Raw genomic sequence first — 20,359 nt, forward strand, 5'->3', positions numbered from 1 at the left:
AGGTGAGTGATGTGAAGCTAGTCAAAGCACATCAGCTCGCGTGTGACTTTAAGCTTTGGACAAAATATTTAGAAGTGTTTATAGTTCAAGTTCTGAGTGGCAGCATGCTGTTTTCCCTCCCGAGCTGCTTTTTGCAAGTCTGCACAAAGTAGATTCCATATTTTCCGGGTGACGAGTTTTTGCATTTTGCCCGTCAGCCATGTCAGCTACTGGTGTGATTGCTGAGGTAGACCATGTAGAGTATTAATGTACATGGGCTGTGTCTGTGCATCCTATTGTGCTGACGTATACATTAATGCCGACATAAAAGTTTCTTTATGACATATCTCAATTCCAAATCACACGTGACATATTGACATATGTATTTCTACATCCTTGGCCGCTGAGTTTTTAAACCCCCCCCCCCCCCCCTCACTGAACACTAAATACTGTAAACTTGTGTTCATTCTCATGTTTCTAAATCAAAGTCATTTTCCACATCGTAGGTCAACAGGACGAGACTCTGTGTAAGAACTACATCTCGGAGCTCAAGGATCTGCGTCTGCGTATCGAGGACTGCGAGGCCGGGACTGTGGCTCGCATACGCAAACCCATGGACAAGGAACCTCTGAGAGAGTGTGTTCAGAAGACAGCTGACCAGAAGGTACCGTAAAGTTCATTCAAAGGCTTTAACATGTGACACTTGGATGGACTGCTCCCAGTGGCTTGAGAAGAGCTCAGATTTGGTCAGAAATGATTCACGAAGTTGGTAGTGGGTGACTGTAAAGTTCAGTTGTGAAAGAGTGTTACCAAGGAGGGCAATTTGGATAATACCCTCAGAAAAGGAAACTGATGTAACTGGACTTCACATGGCCAGATCTTTGGTGACTACAGGTTTCAGGAAGTAAGCCTGGAGTAAGAACCTCATTTGCGTTGCATCACATTACACTGTGGTCTTCACATGATGTGCTCCAGTGCCACCTTCATACAACTGATATAACTGAAATTGTTTAAGATTGCCCATATTCATATTTTCATGAAGATGCAGAACTTGCAGGCCTGCTCACAGCTACTCTGATCCACACTGACCTCGGGACAGTCTTTGCAGGAAAAAAAACCTTGATCATCTTGTTGCTTATTGAGGTTTCTTTATCAGTTAAAAGCTTTTTTTTCTTTTTCTTTTTCTTTTTTTTTTCAGTTTTGACATATGCATGTGAACTTTTGCTGCCTCTCTGTTTTCGTAGAAAGTTCAAGTGGAGCTTGACAGCCTCAAGAAGGACCTTGACAAGGTTTCTGTAAAGACCCAAACCATCCTGAACTCCCAGCAGCTGTCTGCCTCTGCTCCGGTGCTGCGCTCAGAACTCGACCTCACTGTGCAAAAGATGGATCATGCCCACATGCTCTCCTCAGTGTATCTGGACAAGTGAGTTCCTATTCCCCTCAACCAGCCAGTCCAAAGGGAGAAGGGTCGGCTCTCATAACGGGACTGTGTTATGTTCCTCCTCCTCTCCAGGTTAAAGACTGTCGAAATGGTCATCCGGAACACACAGGGTGCCGAGGGTGTTCTCAAGCAGTATGAGGACTGTCTGCGTGAGGTTCATACTGTACCTAGTGACACAAAGGAGGTCGAGACCTATCGTACAAAGCTTAAGGTAAACAGTGACTCTGTAAATGAGCTCCTGAAGTGATGTCTAAATTACAAATGTACAAATACAGCAAGACTCAATTTTGAGTTCACTCATGATGCCTTGCCTCCTGTTCCATTGAACCGACAGAAAATGCGAGGGGAAGCTGAGGGTGAACAGCCAGTGTTTGATTCCCTGGAAGAAGAACTAAAGAAAGCTTCTGCTGTGAGCGACAAGATGAGTCGTGTTCACAGTGAACGTGACGCTGAGCTGGACCACTACCGCCAGCATCTGACTGGTCTCCAGGACCGCTGGAAGGCTGTATTCACCCAGATTGACCTCCGCCAGAGGGAGCTGGAGCAGCTCGGCCGCCAGCTGGGCTACTACCGTGAAAGTTATGACTGGCTGATCCGTTGGATTGCAGATGCCAAGCAGAGACAGGAGAAGATCCAGGCGGTGCCCATCACAGACAGCAAGACTCTGAAGGAGCAGCTGGCCCAGGAGAAGGTTGGTTCTGTGGCTCTCAGTATCTCCAGCGGCTTTAAAACTGTTCTGCTTGCACACTAACTTTAAATCTGTTTGTCTGAACAGAAATTGCTGGAGGAGATCGAGAAGAACAAAGATAAAGTTGACGAGTGTCAGAAATATGCTAAAGCATATATTGATACTATCAAGGTGAGGATCACTTAGCATTAGCTTGCATGATTGTGGACATGCTGTGATTGAGGCCAGTGTTTCTCTTGCACCGTGGTCACCCCAAGGGTGAGTCGTGTGCACCCTCTAATAAGCCATGACATGAGTTCAAACCTTTTTTAAACAATTCATTAGTAAAATAAATCTAAAAATTCGATGTAAATATGGATTCTGAATATGACATTTTAAAATGATAAATTAAAAATTCTATAAAATCCATCGTCAAACGACATCATCGAAGCGATTCCTCACCCAGTTTGTATTTCAAGTGATCAGACATACGTGTCTCGAGCTCCTGAAATCGTTTTCACAACAGCACCACTTCTTTGTGACTCCAGAATGCAGAGAGAGCCAGTCACGTATATTTAGATGGAAACTGTAGCAACAACAACTGACAACAGGGAACAGGAAGGGTGACAGTTCGTTTCGTTTAATCTTAAATCAAAGTGTTAATTGATTACTGGTGAATTATTCCAGACGACGCACTTGATAGATTGTAAACAGAGATTCTCAACAACAGTTTTGCTGTTAAAGCTAAATATATGTTGCTAGCGCTTTGCAAATTCTGGAGTCACAAAGAAGCAACGTAGGAGCTCAAGTCCCCAATTTGTGAATACTTGAAATGTAAAGTTTACATTTTGGGTGAACTAGAATTTTGATAACATTAGATTAGATGAGATGAGAAACATTTGAATGTTTTTTTTTAATTTGTTTTGTTACACGTATGCATAGAGATGGGCCTTGAAGTAGAAAATATTGAGAACCCCTGATTTATTGTTGTATAACTCTATAAATGTTTTAAACAGGACTATGAGCTCCAGTTGGTGGCCTACAAAGCTCAGGTGGAGCCTCTCACTTCTCCTTTGAAGAAAACCAAATTGGATTCTGCATCTGACAACATCATTCAGGAGGTGTGTTTCTTAAAATCCATATTTGGCACAGCCATATATATGATGTGGAAAACACTAACATATCTCTTTGTTACTCTCCACGTCAGTATGTAACACTGAGGACCCGCTACAGTGAGCTGATGACACTGACTAGTCAGTACATCAAGTTCATCACCGACACGCAGCGCCGCCTGGAGGACGAGGAGGTGCGTGGCTACTGGCTGAGGATTCCAAACAAACTAAATTCTAACATGATCCTAACCAACCACGTAATCAACCAACAAACGAATTTAACCACTGATCACCACCTCCTTGCACACACTTCTCCCTATGTGTGCACACGGAAACACACACACACACGCACACGCACAAACATATTCAAGGTGGTAACTTGTTTCTTTGCAGTGATAAAGCATGAAACATTGGCATGCCGTAGCTGATCTCTAGCTGACAGAGCGGCACATTTTGTGAGCCGTCAGCAGGGATCAAAGGTTAGGTTCTGTAAAACAGCTATAATAAAATCAAGTTTACATTTAATTAGAATTATAGCAAACAAATGCGAGGTCAAATGTATTAATGAATTCATCTTTAAATAGGTCAGTCCTTTGAGACCATGGCTGTAAATGTCTAAGCTGCTCCATCTTCATTCATCATGTGTATTGTTCCATTGTACAGTGAGGGGTTCTTTGTTTCGCTACGGGTAGTTTCCTTTTTCTTTTCCCACTGGTCACTTTATTTCCTGAGGTGGAAATTCAAATGAAGGCAAAGGTTCAGTCTTTTTATCAGAGTCTGCACAAGTCGAAGGGTCTACGTTCTTTTCTAACCCTAATGTTTTGTTTGTTTCTTTGCTTTTCTTAACTGCTTGCCAGTGCTTTGCCATGATGAATGCTTGAAGTTGTTTGAGCGTTACAGAGGTAAATTACTCAAGCGTTTTAGGTTCCTTGGTGGTGTCTATTCCCTCTGCCATCCTTACCAGTGTGTGCCTCTCAAGGGGCATTTTTGTTTTTCCATGGCACATTTATTTTTCTGCTTTCTTCACGCTAGCCTTGTACAGGAAACAGCTTCATTTGTCTGTTGTCCCTAAAGAGACCGTACATGATCATCATTTTGAGCCTATTTCACAAAGCATTCCTTAAAGTTCCCCTCCAGATATGTTTCTAGCAGTACCATTTAAAGAATACCGATTTGACCTAATCCAGTATAATTTAAAGTATTTGTTAAGACCAATCACTGATACAGTTATTGAAAATAAACATCTCTCATATTGATAATCTATACATAGATTTGCAAGTTGTACATTTTTGAGTAGAACTGCTTGACATAAAATGTCTCCTGAGCAGTGTGTTCCCAGCGTTTAAACGCAGTGGAGGCAGCAGGCGTCATTCTCACAAGTGTACAAGACCATGCTCGGTCCTGAACTAGTTATGATGTCACAAATCCTTGTATGTCTTCAAGTCAGATGTCATAACGGCCTCTTCAAGTCAAACTCTACACTCATAATTCTGAAGAGTGAAGGTCATACATCCTAACCCAAAAGGGACACATTGTGAGTGGAGGTGGACTTTAACCTTCAGTTGGTTTTGTGGTGGGATCGTCTGTTATCTTTGACTTTACCTTTCCTTTCCATTCCATTTTGTGGCAAACAGTGATTTAAAGAACCCCCATTGCATGGGATAAGATAAACTACTTTGATTTTCAGTGTAAGATGTGGATAACACTAATCTAAAAGATTTTACATGTATTTTAAACAAGAAACATGTCAGTGTTGAAGTAGATCTGTTTGGCAGATGAGTAAGAGACTTAGAATTTGCACGTAATGCAGAAACAGAGAGCAGTAGACCTACTCTGCATTCGTGTAGCAGCTACAGTTGCATGCCATATGATTTTGTTGCTGTGAAGTGATATTTTGATTGCATACATCAACTCATCCAACATCCTCAACGTCCATTCGATTTTCCTGCGTTGCCTTGTCATTAATGATTTGAATTGCATCGTGAATTTAACATCACTTGAATGTGCATCTAATTTGCATTGATCTTTGACTTGATCTTTAGCCAACTTTTAACATTAACATTTCGTGGGTAATACGATACATTTGGTTGCTCTTATTCCAGTGTGATTAGGCTGTGATTACCATGTAGTAATTACAATTTGAATCAACACTGTTTTGAGTGCGCTAATGTAAAGTGTTACCTTTAACGTGTCATGCTTAATTATAATCCTTTCTTTACCATTTGCTTCCACTAATGCAGAAAGCTGCAGAGAAACTCAAAGCTGAAGAGCAGAAAAAAATGGCCGAGATGCAGGCCGAGTTAGACAAACAGAAGCAGTTAGCTGAAGCTCATGCAAAGGCCATTGAAAAAGCTGAAAAAGAGGCTCAAGAACTGAAGCTCAGAATGCAGGAAGAAGTCAGCAAGAGAGAAATCGCCGCTGTCGATGCTGAAAAACAAAAACACAACATCCAACTGCAGCTGCATGAGCTCAAGAACCTTTCAGAGCAGCAAATCAAGGACAAAAGCCAACAGGTAGATGATGCTTGTCAAAGTCGGTTGAAGATTGAAGAAGAAATCCGTCTCATCAGGCTACAGCTTGAGACAACAGTGAAACAAAAGTCCACTGCAGAAGCTGAGCTTCAGCAACTTCGGGACAGAGCAGCTGAAGCTGAGAAAGTCAGGAAGGCAGCCCAGGAGGAAGCTGAGAAGCTCCGCAAACAAGTCAGTGAAGAGACACAGAAAAAGCGGATGGCAGAAGAGGAGCTCAAGCTCAAATCTGAGGCAGAAAAAGAAGCTGCTAGGCATAAGCAAAAAGCTCTGGATGACCTTCACAAACTCCAGTTGCAGGCAGAGGAGGCTGAACGGCAAGTGAAGCAAGCAGAGATTGAAAAGGAAAGACAAATCAAGGTTGCTCAACAGGCAGCCCAAAAGAGTGCTGCAGCTGAACTCCAGAGCAAACACTTGTCCTTTGCAGAAAAGACCTCCAAGTTGGAAGAATCCCTCAAACAAGAGCATGGCACAGTCCTTCAGCTGCAACAAGAGGCTGAACGTCTCAAGAAACAGCAGGAAGAAGCAGAGCTGGCTAGAGAGGATGCAGAAAAAGAGCTCGAGAAATGGAGGCAAAAAGCAAACGAGGCCCTCCTTCAGAGACTCCAGGCTGAGGAAGAAGCTCACAAAAAGAGCCTTGCTCAGGAAGAAGCTGAGAGACAAAAAGAGGAGGCAGATCGTGAGGCTAAAAAGAGAGCCAAAGCCGAAGACTCAGCTTTGAAGCAGAAAGAGATGGCTGAAAAAGAACTAGAGAGGCAAAGGAAGGTAGCGGAGAGCACCGCTCAGCAGAAACTCACCGCCGAACAAGAGCTGATTCGTCTCCGGGCTGATTTTGACAATGCAGAACAGCAGAGATCTCTCCTGGAAGATGAACTTTATCGCCTGAAGAATGAAGTGGTTGCAGCTGAACAACAAAGGAAACAGCTGGAGGATGAACTTGCCAAAGTGAGGAGCGAAATGGATGTACTCATTCAGCTGAGGACCAAGGCAGAAAAGGAGACAATGTCAAACACAGAGAAGAGTAAACAGCTTCTTGAGGCTGAAGCCGCCAAGATGAGGGATCTTGCTGAGGAAGCAAGCAAGCTAAGAACCATCGCGGAGGAGGCCAAGCACCAGAGGCAAGTAGCTGAGGAGGAGGCGGCTCGTCAGAGAGCAGAAGCTGAGAGGATTCTCAAAGAGAAGCTGACCGCCATCAGTGATGCGACACGACTAAAAACAGAGGCTGAAATCGCACTGAAAGAGAAGGAAGCAGAAAACGAGAGACTCCGCCGACAAGCTGAGGATGAGGCTTACCAGAGGAAAGCTCTTGAGGACCAAGCCAACCAACACAAGCAAGAGATCGAAGAAAAGATAGTGCTCCTGAAAAAATCCTCTGACGCCGAAATGGAAAGGCAAAAGGCAATAGTGGATGACACGCTCAAACAGAGGCGTGTCGTTGAAGAAGAAATCAGGATCCTCAAGCTGAATTTTGAGAAAGCTTCAACTGGAAAATTGGATCTAGAACTTGAGCTGAACAAGCTGAAAAACATTGCAGAGGAAACTCAACAAAGCAAACTCAGAGCAGAAGAGGAGGCAGAAAAAATGAGGAAGCTCGCCCTGGAGGAGGAGAATAGGAGAAGGGAGGCAGAGGAGAAGGTCAAGAAGATCGCCGCTGCAGAGGAGGAGGCAGCTAGACAACGCAAGGCAGCCCAGGAAGAGCTTGAGCGTCTGAAGAAGAAAGCAGAAGAAGCCAGAAAGCAGAAAGAAGAAGCTGACAAAGAGGCCGAGAGACAAATTGTAGTAGCCCAACAAGCAGCCCTGAAATGCAATGCAGCCGAGCAGCAAGCCCAGAATGTTCTCGCTCAACAGAAGGAAGACAGTCTCATGCAGAAGAAGCTCAAAGAAGAGTATGAAAAAGCCAAAAAGCTCGCCAAAGAGGCAGAGGCTGCTAAAGAGAAGGCCGAAAAGGAGGCAGCACTCCTTCGTCAACAAGCAGAAGAAGCAGAGCGTCAGAAATCAGCTGCTGAGTTAGAAGCTGCTAACCAAGCCAAAGCTCAAGAGGATGCTGAGCGGTTAAGGAAGGAAGCCGAATTTGAAGCCGCTAAACTTGCACAAGCCGAGGCTGCAGCACTCAAGCAGAAGCAACAAGCTGATGCTGATATGGCAAAGCATAAAAAACTGGCAGAGCAAACACTCAAGCAGAAGTTTCAGGTGGAGCAAGAACTCACCAAGGTTAAACTGAAGCTCGATGAAACGGATAAACAGAAATCCCTGCTGGATGACGAGCTGCAGCGTTTGAAGGATGAGGTCGACGACGCGGTCAAACAAAGGGCCCAGGTGGAAGAGGAGCTGTTTAAAGTCAAAGTCCAAATGGAAGAGCTGCTCAAGCTTAAACTCAGAATTGAGGAGGAGAATCAACGCCTCATCAAGAAAGATAAAGACAACACTCAGAAATTCCTTGCGGAAGAAGCTGAAAATATGAAAAAGCTCGCCGAGGATGCTGCACGACTCAGTGTGGAAGCCCAAGAAGCAGCACGCATGAGAATGATCGCAGAAGATGACCTTAATCAGCAACGAGCTCTTGCAGAGAAAATGCTCAAAGAGAAAATGCAAGCTATACAGGAGGCCTCTAAATTTAGAGCTGAGGCCGAGATGCTCCAGAGGCAGAAGGACTTGGCCCAGGAGCAGGCCCAGAAGCTGCTGGAGGATAAACAGCTAATGCAACAGCGTCTGGAAGAGGAAACGGAGGAATACCAGAGGTCCCTTGAAGCAGAGAGGAGGAGGCAGTTGGAGATCATCGCCGAAGCTGAAAAACTTAAACTTCAAGTCTCTCAGCTCAGCGAAGCCCAGGCCAAAGCTGAAGAAGAGGCGAAAAAGTTCAAGAAACAAGCTGATCAAATTGCTTCTCGTCTTCATGACACTGAAATTGCTACCAAAGAGAAAATGACAGTGGTGGAAAAATTGGAAGTTGAAAGGCTAAATACCAACAGAGAAGCCGATGATTTACGCAGTGCTATTGCAGACCTCGAGAAGGAGAAGGCTAGGCTGAAAAAGGAGGCGGAAGAACTTCAAAATAAGTCTAAAGAGGTATTGTGTCAAAAATGGCATAGCAAAGCAGCTTATGTCATTGTTAACTCTTTCTGACAACTAACGTAATTCTTTCTTAAATTTTCCTCTATCCCTTTCTTTTGATTGTACTAACCATGAAACCGAATAAGTACGAGTTTAATTTCTATTTTTTTACAGTGCACTGTGCTCATGCTGATCACATCCTGAATGCTGCCTCATATCCTGGAATGTTTTCTTGAAAGACATGCTTCATTTTTCATGTTTCACATTTAAACGCAGCAGCTCAGCTCCAAAATAATCGGAAATGACATTATTTGAAGTCTAATTGAATTAATAATATTTCCATCAGCTATTTTCAGTGAGAGTCAACAACTGCAGAGAGTATGCATTACCTACACCAACAGGAAGGCTTTTATAGGAATACTACACTGCATATATCACGGATTGTAGCCTTATCCTGGATGCTATTTTTTAAAAAAAGAAAAGAAATCATTTTAGCTCCTACTTGTAATAATATCTAGTTTTCTTGGTGATTCAGAGGAGAAAACGTGCGCATGACTTGATGAGATATCAACATTGGATCATACACTCATTTGGGGATATGTTGGTGGGTTTTTAGGAGTGTTAAAGTTTATCTGTTTCAATTTGTATCCTGTAAGGGTCCATTTCCTTCCAGATCTGAGGGCTGAATTATGCTGAATTTTTAAGATCTGCCTTTCTAAATGCTGTCTTTTTAGAGTGAAATGGTGCAAAATGGTAAACTGTATCAGGTCTCATATTCACAAAACAGCTTAAAGCTAAAAACTGCTCCTGCTGATTTCAGAGAAGCACTTAAAATGCTGTGCTAGTGCTGAAAAAAAGTTAGACATGATGAAGACGACTCCTAAAGGCCCACTTATGCTCAACATACGTACGAAAATGTACGCGTCCATGTCAAACAATGTTACTGTCACTGCTCATGTACATTAGTGTTAGCATGTATAGTAACCAATACGTCCACCAGGGGGCAGCCCGCAGTCAAAAGTTTATGACAACAACAAACTCAAAAACAAACATGGCAACTGTGGAGGAGGTTTTGATAATGTATATCTTGCATCAAAAACATACACGGTGACAATAATAAGACATAAACTCGCACAATCTTTCCTCAAAAAGTTCCAGCATTTCTTTTTCGTCTTTGTGTCTCACGAGAGCAACCTATCGGACAGTGACGGCAACACTGCCCCACGATTCACGGTGGTTCCACAAGCCTCATGGAAATGTGCAGAATTACGGACGAAATAAATGCGTAGTAGGGACAAAAGGCTCCATCCGTATCTGTAAGCATATTTAACGTTGAGCGTTCATGGGCCTTTAGTCACAAAGACCAACATGTATTCATACTTTTTTTTAAAAGGCATTGCCTTATTTTCAGTCCTTTTGATTTATTCCTGTTCCAAATATTCCTTTAATGATGTTCTACATTTTATCCAAAATAAGTGAAAGAACAAAAACCTGTTCTAGTATACTTTTTTTTTTCTTCCTTTTCCTTATTTGGAGGCCATATCATCACACTTCTTATCAGCCATGGTTAGAATAAAGATCAGCATGAAAGGCTGCTAATATGGATAGCCACTAAATGTTTTGTCAGATACTGCTGTGTAACTGGCTGCAACCAAAGAGGCTACTTGACTGGTCAAAATGGTTGCTTCCTTCATCAGTAACAGTTCATTTTAAAACCCTGTCTTGAATATAGTAGCGTGACACCTCTTTCTGCAGTACTTCCATGTTGATACTGACACCCCTCTCCTTTCAGCCAATCTACGTAAGGATATTACTAAGCTAAGCTTCTTCCTGAAACACGACATTGTCCGTAGCAACGGGCTCAACTCCGCCCCTTTCCCTCATCTTAGGATCTCACCCAGTGCCTCTATAAATGTTGTTCTCAGCAGCTTTGTGAATTCGGTCCTAAGAGGAAACTTAGCACAGCAGTTTAAGTGTCATATACAAAATGTTTTGTGAATATGAGTCCTGGTGTGTTTACATAAAGTAATTGAGTAAAACAAGCAAACAGACTGGAAATACTGATATTAGAAAACTATGATAAAATTCCCATGCAGCAAAATACATCGACTTCTTTTCCTGTGCAACGACACACAAAAGATATCCACTCTAGTGAAAGGAAACAGAATAGCATTGTGGCAACTGAACCTCCTTTAGAGAAGATTCCAAAAACCAAAGTCAGGTGTAGGTTGTCAGGTGTAAGGGGTAGATCATCATCATCAACGAGTCATTGTTGTGTTGTACTTACACCCAGCATTGCGATGTTTACAATGACCTTAGTAACATTTTTAAGCTCAAAACGGTCCCTCAGCCAACTTCTTCTCACTGTTATCATCTTACATTTAGATTTCTACGGCAGAGTGTTTGATTTCTGTGTCTTCTTCAAAGTCTTAAACTGCACCTCAGGCTGAGTGCTGCCACGTGAAATTCATCGCATTGCTTCAAGACGCATGCTATACAAGACAACCAGATCAAAATGAAAGTCAGATTGATCTGATTCCACACAACAAAATGCAAATCGACTCAACAAATAATGACTCTAAACAGTAAAATATCAATTAAATTATCAATTAACAATGCCCAGTCCTAATAGAAACACTTACTACAGTGCTTCAAAATCTTTTTTAAATATAACAGTTGGATAGGCTCTAATGGCATCACTGGTTTCTTATTCCAGTTAATTTGATAAATTTACCTTATATGTAATCAAAGCTATTTTCAATTTTGACATTGAAATTATTCAAGATGGGAATACATTTACACAATACACAGAAAAGACCTAGATGAGAGTTCCATGGTGTTAATACACATCCTTCCTATTAAATTATTTTAGACAGGAAAGTACAGAAAAGCACATACAGTATAAGTTCCCATAGGCATTATTCTGATCTCCATATGCATAAGCAGAGTGCATTGTAGAAACTGTCTCCATTACAAATGAAATCAGTGTAAGTTTTATGTGACGTATGTCTCACCTGTAAACTTGTTGTGACTATATTTTCTATTTTTTTCTGCCAGATGGCTGATGCACAGCAGAAACAAATCGAACATGAGAAGACAGTTCTCCAACAGACATTCCTTACAGAAAAAGAGATGCTTTTGAAGAAGGAGAAGCTCATTGAAGATGAGAAAAAGCGACTAGAGAGCCAGTTTGAAGAAGAAGTCAGAAAGGCCAAGGCTCTCCAAGATGAACAGGAACGCCAGAGACGGGAGATGGAAGAGGAGAAGAAGAAACTCAAGGCAAATATGGATGCTGCCCTTAATAAGCAGAAAGAGGCTGAGAAAGAGATGCTCAACAAGCAAAAAGAAATGCAGGAGCTGGAAAGGATGAGACTAGAGCAGGAAAAAATTCTTGCAGAGGAGAACCAGAAATTGCGTGACAAATTGCAGCAAATGGAGACAGAGAAAGATCGTATCCAAGTAACCACAGTTGAAACTACAAGGACTGTTTTCAATGGCCAAAATGCAACCGATGCACTAGACAGTATGGAGAAGAAACCAGATCCATTGTCTTTTGATGGTATTCGTGATAAGGTCCCTGCAAGAAGACTTCATGACATTGGCCTTTTGCCAAAGAAAGACTTTGATAAGCTGAAAAATGGCAAAACGACTGTGCAGGAACTTGGTGAGACAGAAAATCTGAAGAGAATTCTGAAGGGGAAGGACTGCATTGCTGGTGTTTTGACACCATCAAATCAAAAAATGTCCATCTATCAAGCATCCAAAGAGAAGAAGATTACACCGGGCACGGCCTTAATCCTTCTTGAAGCTCAGGCAGCCACTGGTAATATTCTCGATCCAGTTAAGAATGCCAAACTTTCTGTTAATGAGGCTGTCAAGGAAGGAGTAATTGGCCCTGAACTGCACAACAAAATGCTTTCAGCTGAGAGGGCTGTTATTGGCTACAAAGATCCATACACTGGCGGGAAGATCTCCGTCTTTGAAGCTATGAAGAAGGGTCTGATTGAACATGATCATGCTATCAGAGTCCTCGAGGCTCAGCTTGCCACAGGGGGCATCGTTGACCCCATCAACAGTCACCGTGTACCAAATGAAACAGCCTATAAACAGGGACAGTATGATGCAGAAATGAACAAAATTATGGAGAAATCTTCTGATGACACAAAGGGTTACTTTGACCCAAGCACTCAGGAACCTTTGACATACTCTGAACTGATGGGAAGATGTACCTCTGACCCCGACACTGGTCTGCTTCTCCTGCCAATCACAGATAAAGCTGCTCAGTGCTCAAGTATATACACGGAAGAGGAGACCAAGGATGTGTTCAGCAAGACAACTGTGTCTGTTCCATTTGGAAGATTCAAGGGAAAGACTGTAACCATTTGGGAAATCATCAATTCTGAGTACTTCACTGAGGACCAGAAGAAGGACCTTCTCCGTCAGTACAGGACAGGCAAAATAACCATTGAGAAAATCATCAAGATAGTGATTACTGTGGCAGAAGAGAAAGAGAAGAAGAATGAAATCACCTTTGATGGTCTGAGAGCACCTGTCCCTGCCACTGAGCTCCTGGAATCCAAAATCATTGATAAAGACCTCTACAACAAATTGCACAAGGGCAATAAGACAGTCAAAGAAGTATCTGAAATGGAGCCTGTCCACAAAGCCCTGAAGGGTACAGATTGCATTGCGGGTGTAGTTATTGACTCATCCAAGGAAACAATGTCCTTCTACAAAGCCATGAAGATGGACATGATGAGGCCTGGGCCTGCCTTGAATATGCTTGAAGCCCAAGCAGGAACAGGCTACATGGTCGACCCTGTCAACAATCAAAAATATACCGTGGATGAAGCTGTCAAAGCAGGTGTTGTTGGTCCTGAACTGCATGAAAAGCTCCTGTCTGCAGAGAGAGCTGTTACAGGTTACAGAGATCCTTATACTGGAAAGACAGTTTCACTCTTCCAAGCAATGAAAAAAGATCTCATACCTAAAGAACAAGGAGTCAGACTACTGGATGCCCAAATGACCACTGGTGGCATTATTGATCCAGTAAAGAGCCATCACATTCCTCATGACGTGGCCTGCAAGAGAAATTATTTCGATGATGAAATGAAACAGGCTCTGAGCAGCCCCACAGATAAAACTAAATGTTTCTTTGACCCCAACACAAAAGAAAATGTCACATACTCAGAGCTCTTCAAGAGATGTGTCACTGACAAGAAAACAGGCCTCAAGCTTCTGCCTCTCTCTGATGAAGCAATCAGTGCTAAGGAGGAGCCAGCATATACCGAAGCCCAGACTAAGGAAGCCATGACTCAGGCAACTGTGGAGCTTGATTCAGGGCCGTTTAAGGGCAGGAAGATGACAATTTGGGAGATTATCAATTCCGAATATCTCACTGAGGAGCAACGGCTTGACTTGCTCCGACAGTTCAGATCAGGAAAGGTCACAATTGAAAAGCTTATCAAGATCATTATCACAATTGTAGATGAGAAAGAGGCTAAGAAACGAGAGCAGTCCAGCTTCAAGGGACTCAGATCACCCGTCCCAGCGAGCTCTCTGTATGATTCCAAAATCATTGACAAGAAAACCTTTGATCTCCTTCAGAAAGGCAAAACAACACCTAAACAAGTCAGTGAGAATCCCAGTGTCAAGAAATATCTCCGTGGCTCTGATAGCATTGCCGGCATCTTCCTGGAGCCAACAAAAGAGAATATGAGTGTTTATCAGGCCATGAAGAAAAAGCTTCTCAGGCACAACACAGGCCTCTCACTTCTGGAGGCTCAAGCAGCCACTGGGTTCCTTGTAGATCCAGTGAAGAATGAGTGTCTGTCAGTAGATGAGGCAGTGAAATCAGGCCTTGTTGGACCCGAGCTCCATGAAAAACTCCTCTCTGCAGAGAAAGCTGTCACTGGCTACAAAGATCCATTCACAGGCAAGACTATTTCCTTATTTGAAGCCATGCACAAAGATCTAATCCTGAAAGAGCATGCCATGCCACTGTTAGAAGCACAGATGGTTACAGGAGGAATCATTGACCCTGTAAACAGTCATCGTATCCCAACTGATGTTGCATATCAGAAGAACATTTTCAACAAGGAAACTGCCAGCACCCTCTCTGAACCCACTGATGATAACAAGGTCTTCTCAGATCCAGAAACCGATGAGAATGTAACATACAAACAGCTTAAAGACAAGTGCAAAAAAGATCCGGAGACAGGCCTGAACATGCTCCCACTCTCCAAACCGCAGTCTCCAACTGTGGTTGAGAAGACGTACCTCTACACAGAGGAACAAACACAGAGCGACCTAAGTAACACCCAAATTGACATTCCCATTGAGGGTCTTGCAGACAAATCAATGAATCTCTGGGATATTATGAACTCAAATTTGCTTCCGGAACAGGAGAGGCAGAAGCTCATGGATGAATATCGCTCTGGTAACATTACTAAAGAGCGGATGATCATCATTATTATTGAGATCATGGAGCAGAGAGAGATCATCAGAAAGGAGGGTCCCCTTTCCTGTCAGACAATAAGAAGAAGGATAACTATTGAGGAGCTGTACAATGCCCGCATCATTGACTTGGAGACATACAACCTTCTTAAACAAGGCAAAAGAGATATTCGTGACATCATGGAGATGACCAGTGTGAAACAGTATCTATATGGTACGGGCTGTGTTGCTGGTGTCACAACTGACTCAAGCTCCAAGTTAACCATATACCAAGCAATGAAGAGAGGTTTTCTGAAACCTGAAGTAGCCCTTTGTCTCCTAGAAGCACAAGCAGCAACAGGATTCATTGTGGATCCACTGAAGAATGAAACGCTCACCGTTGATGAGGCTGTTCGCAAGGGGGTTGTTGGCCCCGAGATCCATGATAGGCTCCTTTCAGCTGAGAGGGCTGTCACAGGGTATAAAGATCCATACAGTGGCAAAATTATATCTCTTTTCCAGGCAATGAAAAAGGATCTTGTTCCAGAGGATTATGCGCTTAAAATGTTAGAGGCACAAACTGCCACTGGAGGTATTATTGATCCTGAATTCCAGTTCCACCTGCCAGGAGACATTGCCATGCAAAGGGGTTATATCAACAAAGAAACCAACGAGAAACTGACAGAGGATGTTAAAGGCTTCACTGACCCTGTCACTGATGAGGCTGTTTCATATGAGCAGCTGCTAAAGAGATGCAAGTTAGATGGTGGGCTGCGCCTTCTGTCCTTGGGAGACAAGAGGCTGATGTTCAAGGGTCTGAGGAAGCAAATAACAATGGAGGAGCTGCTCCGCTCACAAATTATTGACCAGCAGACAGTCACTGAACTCAACGAGGGTCTTGTTTCAGTGGAGGAGGTTAGCAATAGGTTATCAAGGTACCTTGAGGGCACAAGCTGTATTTCTGGTGTATTTCTGGAATCTTCAAAGGACCGTCTATCAATTTACCAGGCCATGAAGAAGAACATGATTCGGCCAGGCACTGCATTTGAACTTCTTGAAGCACAGGCCGCCACGGGTTATGTAATTGATCCAATCAAAAACCTCAAACTGACTGTTAATGATGCTGTGAAAATGGGAATTGTTGGGCCAGAATTCAAAGACAAGCTTCTCTCAGCTGAGCGTGCAGTGACAGGATATAGAGATCCATACTCAGGCAAGACAATCTCTCTCTTCCAGGCTATGAAAAAGGGGCTTATCCTGAAAGATCATGGCATACGTCTCCTGGAGGCTCAGATTGCAACTGGTGGAATCATTGACCCTGAGGAAAGTCACCGTCTGCCTGTTGAGGTGGCATACAAACGTGGCTTCTTTGATGAGGAAATGAATGAAATCCTGACAGATCCATCTGATGACACTAAAGGCTTCTTTGACCCCAACACTGAGGAGAACCTAACGTACCTCCAGCTCATGGAGAGGTGTATCACTGATCCTGACACTGGACTGGTCCTCCTGCTACTCAAAGATAAGAAGCGGGAAAGGAAGACCTCTTCCAAATCCTCTGTTCGCAAACGCAGAGTTGTCATTGTAGACCCAGAGACTGGCAAAGAAATGACTGTGTATGAGGCCTATAGGAAGGGGCTCATTGATCACCAAACCTACCTGGAGCTCGCTGAACAGGAATGTGAATGGGAAGAAATAACAATGACGTCCTCTGATGGCACTGTCAAATCTGTTATCATTGACAGGAGGTCAGGGAGACAGTATGATGTTGATGATGCTCTGTCACGTGGCCTCATTGACCAGAATTCTCTTGAAACATACCGAAGTGGAAACCTGTCCATCACAGAATTTGCTGACATGCTTTCTGGTAACATGGGAGGCTTCCGCTCTCGCTCGTCCTCCTTTGGATCCACCACTGGGTCCACCTACTCCTCTCCCATGAGCCCGATACCCTCCATTAAAGCACCTGCAGTAATATGGAATGACCCAGCAGAGGAAACTGGCCCCATAGCTGGAATATTGGATATAGACACTTTGGAGAAGGTGTCCATCACTGAGGCCATGCACAGAAACCTGGTAGACAACATCACAGGCCAAAGATTGTTGGAGGCCCAAGCCTGCAGTGGAGGAATAATTGACCCTTCAACTGGCGAGAAATTCTCTGTCACTGACGCTACAGAAAAAGGCCTTGTGGATAAAGTTATGGTTGACCGCCTCAATCTGGCTCAAAAAGCATTCAATGGTTTTGAAGACCCCAGAACTAAAGTTAAGATGTCTGCTTCCCAGGCTCTAAAGAAGGGCTGGCTGTATTACGAAGCTGGGCAGCGTTTCCTTGAAGTCCAGTATCTGACAGGTGGACTTATTGAGCCTGATGTGGAGGGAAGAGTCTCTCTAGATGAATCCATCAAGAAGGGTACAATCGATGCCCGTACAGCACAGAAACTGAGAGACGTCAACGCTTATTCTAAATATATAACGTGCCCAAAAACGAAACTGAAAATCTCCTTCAAAGATGCCATGGACAGAAGCATGGTTGAGGAAGGCACTGGTCTGAGACTTCTGGAGGCCTCTTCTCAGTCCAGCAAAGGCCTCTACAGTCCCTACAATGTCAGTGGCTCTGGATCAGCTTATGGCTCCCGGACAGGCTCAAGAACAGGTTCCCGATCAGGATCCAGGAGAGGCAGCTTTGATGCTGGATCCGGCTTCACCATGAACTTCTCATCCTCCTCCTACACATCTTCCTCATCTGGCTACAGCCGCAGATTTTGATTAACTAATTCTCGCAATAACAGCTTTGAATTGCTTATGTGACTTAGTACCAACAATACTAATGCACTTTACAGTTGCATTTCTAACAGGAAAATAGTTACAAAGAAATTATAATTTATTTATTCTGCTCTGCATGTGGTCACATAAAGCCTTGCCAGGCTGTTTTTTTTTTTTTTCATATATAAACAGATCTCTAAATTGTGCCTCATACATCGAGACATAAACAGGTGTTGCTAGATATATAACATTAGTTTTCTTTAGTACTGATTTATACATCAGTATACTGTTTTAAAGCAAAGCATGACATTTCTGCTGTTTTTTTAAGTGACTAGTTTTCATTTTACACATCTGTTAAAAAGTTGTATACTTATGGTTTCTGAAACTAATATATATTTTACGTAGGTCAGAAAACAATATTTTTCCAATATTCCTTATTTCCTTTGAAACTCAAGAAAATGTCTATTTTGTTATATTTTTTGGCAATACTACATGAGATGCTGAATGTCAAGATATTTCTAATTTTTTAATGGATTCTATATCTGTATCTAATACTTAGATACCTTCAAAATTTCTGATTGTTTATATTGAGTATGAAAAGACTTTTTTGGGGGGGTTATTTGTTGCCTGGGTGACTAAATAATAAACCCAGTTTCTTGCAGCATTGAACACACATGTGAGACATTACAAAAATAAGGCACTACAAGACAATGACACTGAAACTGATTGCCAGAATTAAAACTATGCAGACATTTCATATCTGTCTTTGTATTATTTTGCAAATATGCCCATTTATATTCAGTAAACTTGAATTCTTTTAGTTCATTTTTGTTTTACACACTCCAAAGTTTTGGATTCTTCATATTCACCTTCAAACAAGTGTTCCCAGCAAATCCCAAGATGATGTCAGACTTGATCCCGCTTATCCATGCAGACCTGCCTCTTCATAATTTGGTTCTTGTAAGTTGCGTTTTCACCACATTTGTTATGTTTGCCTTGTTCACTTCTTTACTTTTGTTCACATTAGTCTAGCTTTTTATTGCTTTATTCAGAGCATCAGAGTGACATCATTGGTAAATTATGTCTATTCAAAATTTCAATAATGTTTCTTATTGTCTGATTTTTTAACAGCAGCCTCAGCCCCTCACACTCCCATCTATGAACCCAGATTCTCAGTTGGCTGAAACCCATCATTCCTTCAGCCTGGATGGATTTGGGAGTCCCTGTCATACCTTCATACCCACACAGGTAAATAGTTCTTGAAAAATGTTGTCATTTTTATTTCATTTTCAAAAAAATGAATCTTAATTTTATTGAGTTTGCTTTTTCAGTCTCCATTCAATTTCTTTTTTTTTTTAAATCACTGCATGGTTTTGTTTAATTTGCTTTCTTTTGTTTCTAGATTTGCCTTTGAATATGTCCTTCCTTCCATTGCACTTCACATTCGAAGAAAGCTGAGGCTGAGTCCACCTGACACCATCTTGGGATGCCTTTCTAGGAACACTCATGACATCTTTCCATATATACTTTACTATAAATATTATTTTTATGTTGCCAACCCTTTTTGGTGAAGAACACTCCCACAGTAGTCGATAGCATGTCTTCATCTAGGTAGTCTTAAATTCTCTGAATATATTTTTCATGTCTATTGCTGTAAAGTTAGTCCAACCAAAGAGCTAACTAAGGAAAATTCAAGAATTGGCACATCTGATACCAGCATATTGCAAAAATGTATGTATTATATAAAACTGACTCATTTCAGTTAACATTTTGCTTTATGCTTTCTTTGCGAGCTGAAAACCAGCTGGAAGATTTTTGTTTATAATTTTTTTTTTCCCAGTATTTCTGTCATGCATCATTAAAGTGTGTACATCTTTTTATTTCATTTTCATTATGTTTTTGATATGTCATAAATTTGCCTTGCATGTTCTACTAACTACAAGGATATTTTGGGAAAACCAGTCATGTACAATAAAGACTGCATATTCAAAAAACTGCAGATGAAACTGCTGAGTGTGATTTTAGCAACAATTCACAAACTAACTGGCTGATGTTGCATATATACAAATTTTTCTTTGAATTATGTGGTGAGTGGACTGATGTATGTTCCAAAAATAACATGATGTTGTAAATAAATACACTCTGAACAGACACTCCTGTCATTTATGTATAAATATCATATATATATATATATATATATATATATATATATGTATGCGTCTTAAGTTTTTTTAAATTTTTGTAGACAATTTGCAATGCTGCCATGCATTTACATAAAAAATCATATCGTAGTAGACTGAGCAGCTTATGTGAAGCATGTCAAAAAGAGAAACAAAGGAACATGCTGAGTTTTCAGAAATACTGTTATTTGCCATTCTCC

General features: G+C 42.0%; 1 protein-coding gene across 10 annotated transcripts in view; it reads left to right on the forward strand.

Annotated features, from left to right (window-relative positions):
* Positions 1–20,132, forward strand: part of LOC147253697 (plectin-like) — a 129,169-nt gene extending 109,037 nt beyond the window's left edge. For 9 of the 10 annotated variants that reach the window (XM_086218941.1, XM_086218942.1, XM_086218945.1 and 6 more), the window contains 11 exons: positions 486–643; positions 1,224–1,402; positions 1,493–1,631; positions 1,755–2,111; positions 2,196–2,279; positions 3,104–3,208; positions 3,295–3,393; positions 5,440–8,793; positions 11,836–18,939; positions 19,111–19,227; positions 19,382–20,132. In XM_086218941.1, the coding sequence (XP_086075067.1) occupies positions 486–643; positions 1,224–1,402; positions 1,493–1,631; positions 1,755–2,111; positions 2,196–2,279; positions 3,104–3,208; positions 3,295–3,393; positions 5,440–8,793; positions 11,836–17,982 (10,622 nt within the window). In that variant the 3' untranslated portion in view covers positions 17,983–18,939; positions 19,111–19,227; positions 19,382–20,132. The remainder of the gene's footprint in view (positions 1–485; positions 644–1,223; positions 1,403–1,492; positions 1,632–1,754; positions 2,112–2,195; positions 2,280–3,103; positions 3,209–3,294; positions 3,394–5,439; positions 8,794–11,835; positions 18,940–19,110; positions 19,228–19,381) is intronic. The other variant, XM_086218939.1, reaches the window with a different exon arrangement.
* The last annotated feature ends 227 nt before the right edge of the window (positions 20,133–20,359 follow it).

This window comes from Aulostomus chinensis, chromosome 11, assembly GCF_037954235.1.
Source record: "Aulostomus chinensis isolate RoL2024-O1b breed Wild chromosome 11, RoL_Achi_v1.0, whole genome shotgun sequence".
Lineage (NCBI taxonomy): Eukaryota > Metazoa > Chordata > Actinopteri > Syngnathiformes > Aulostomidae > Aulostomus > Aulostomus chinensis.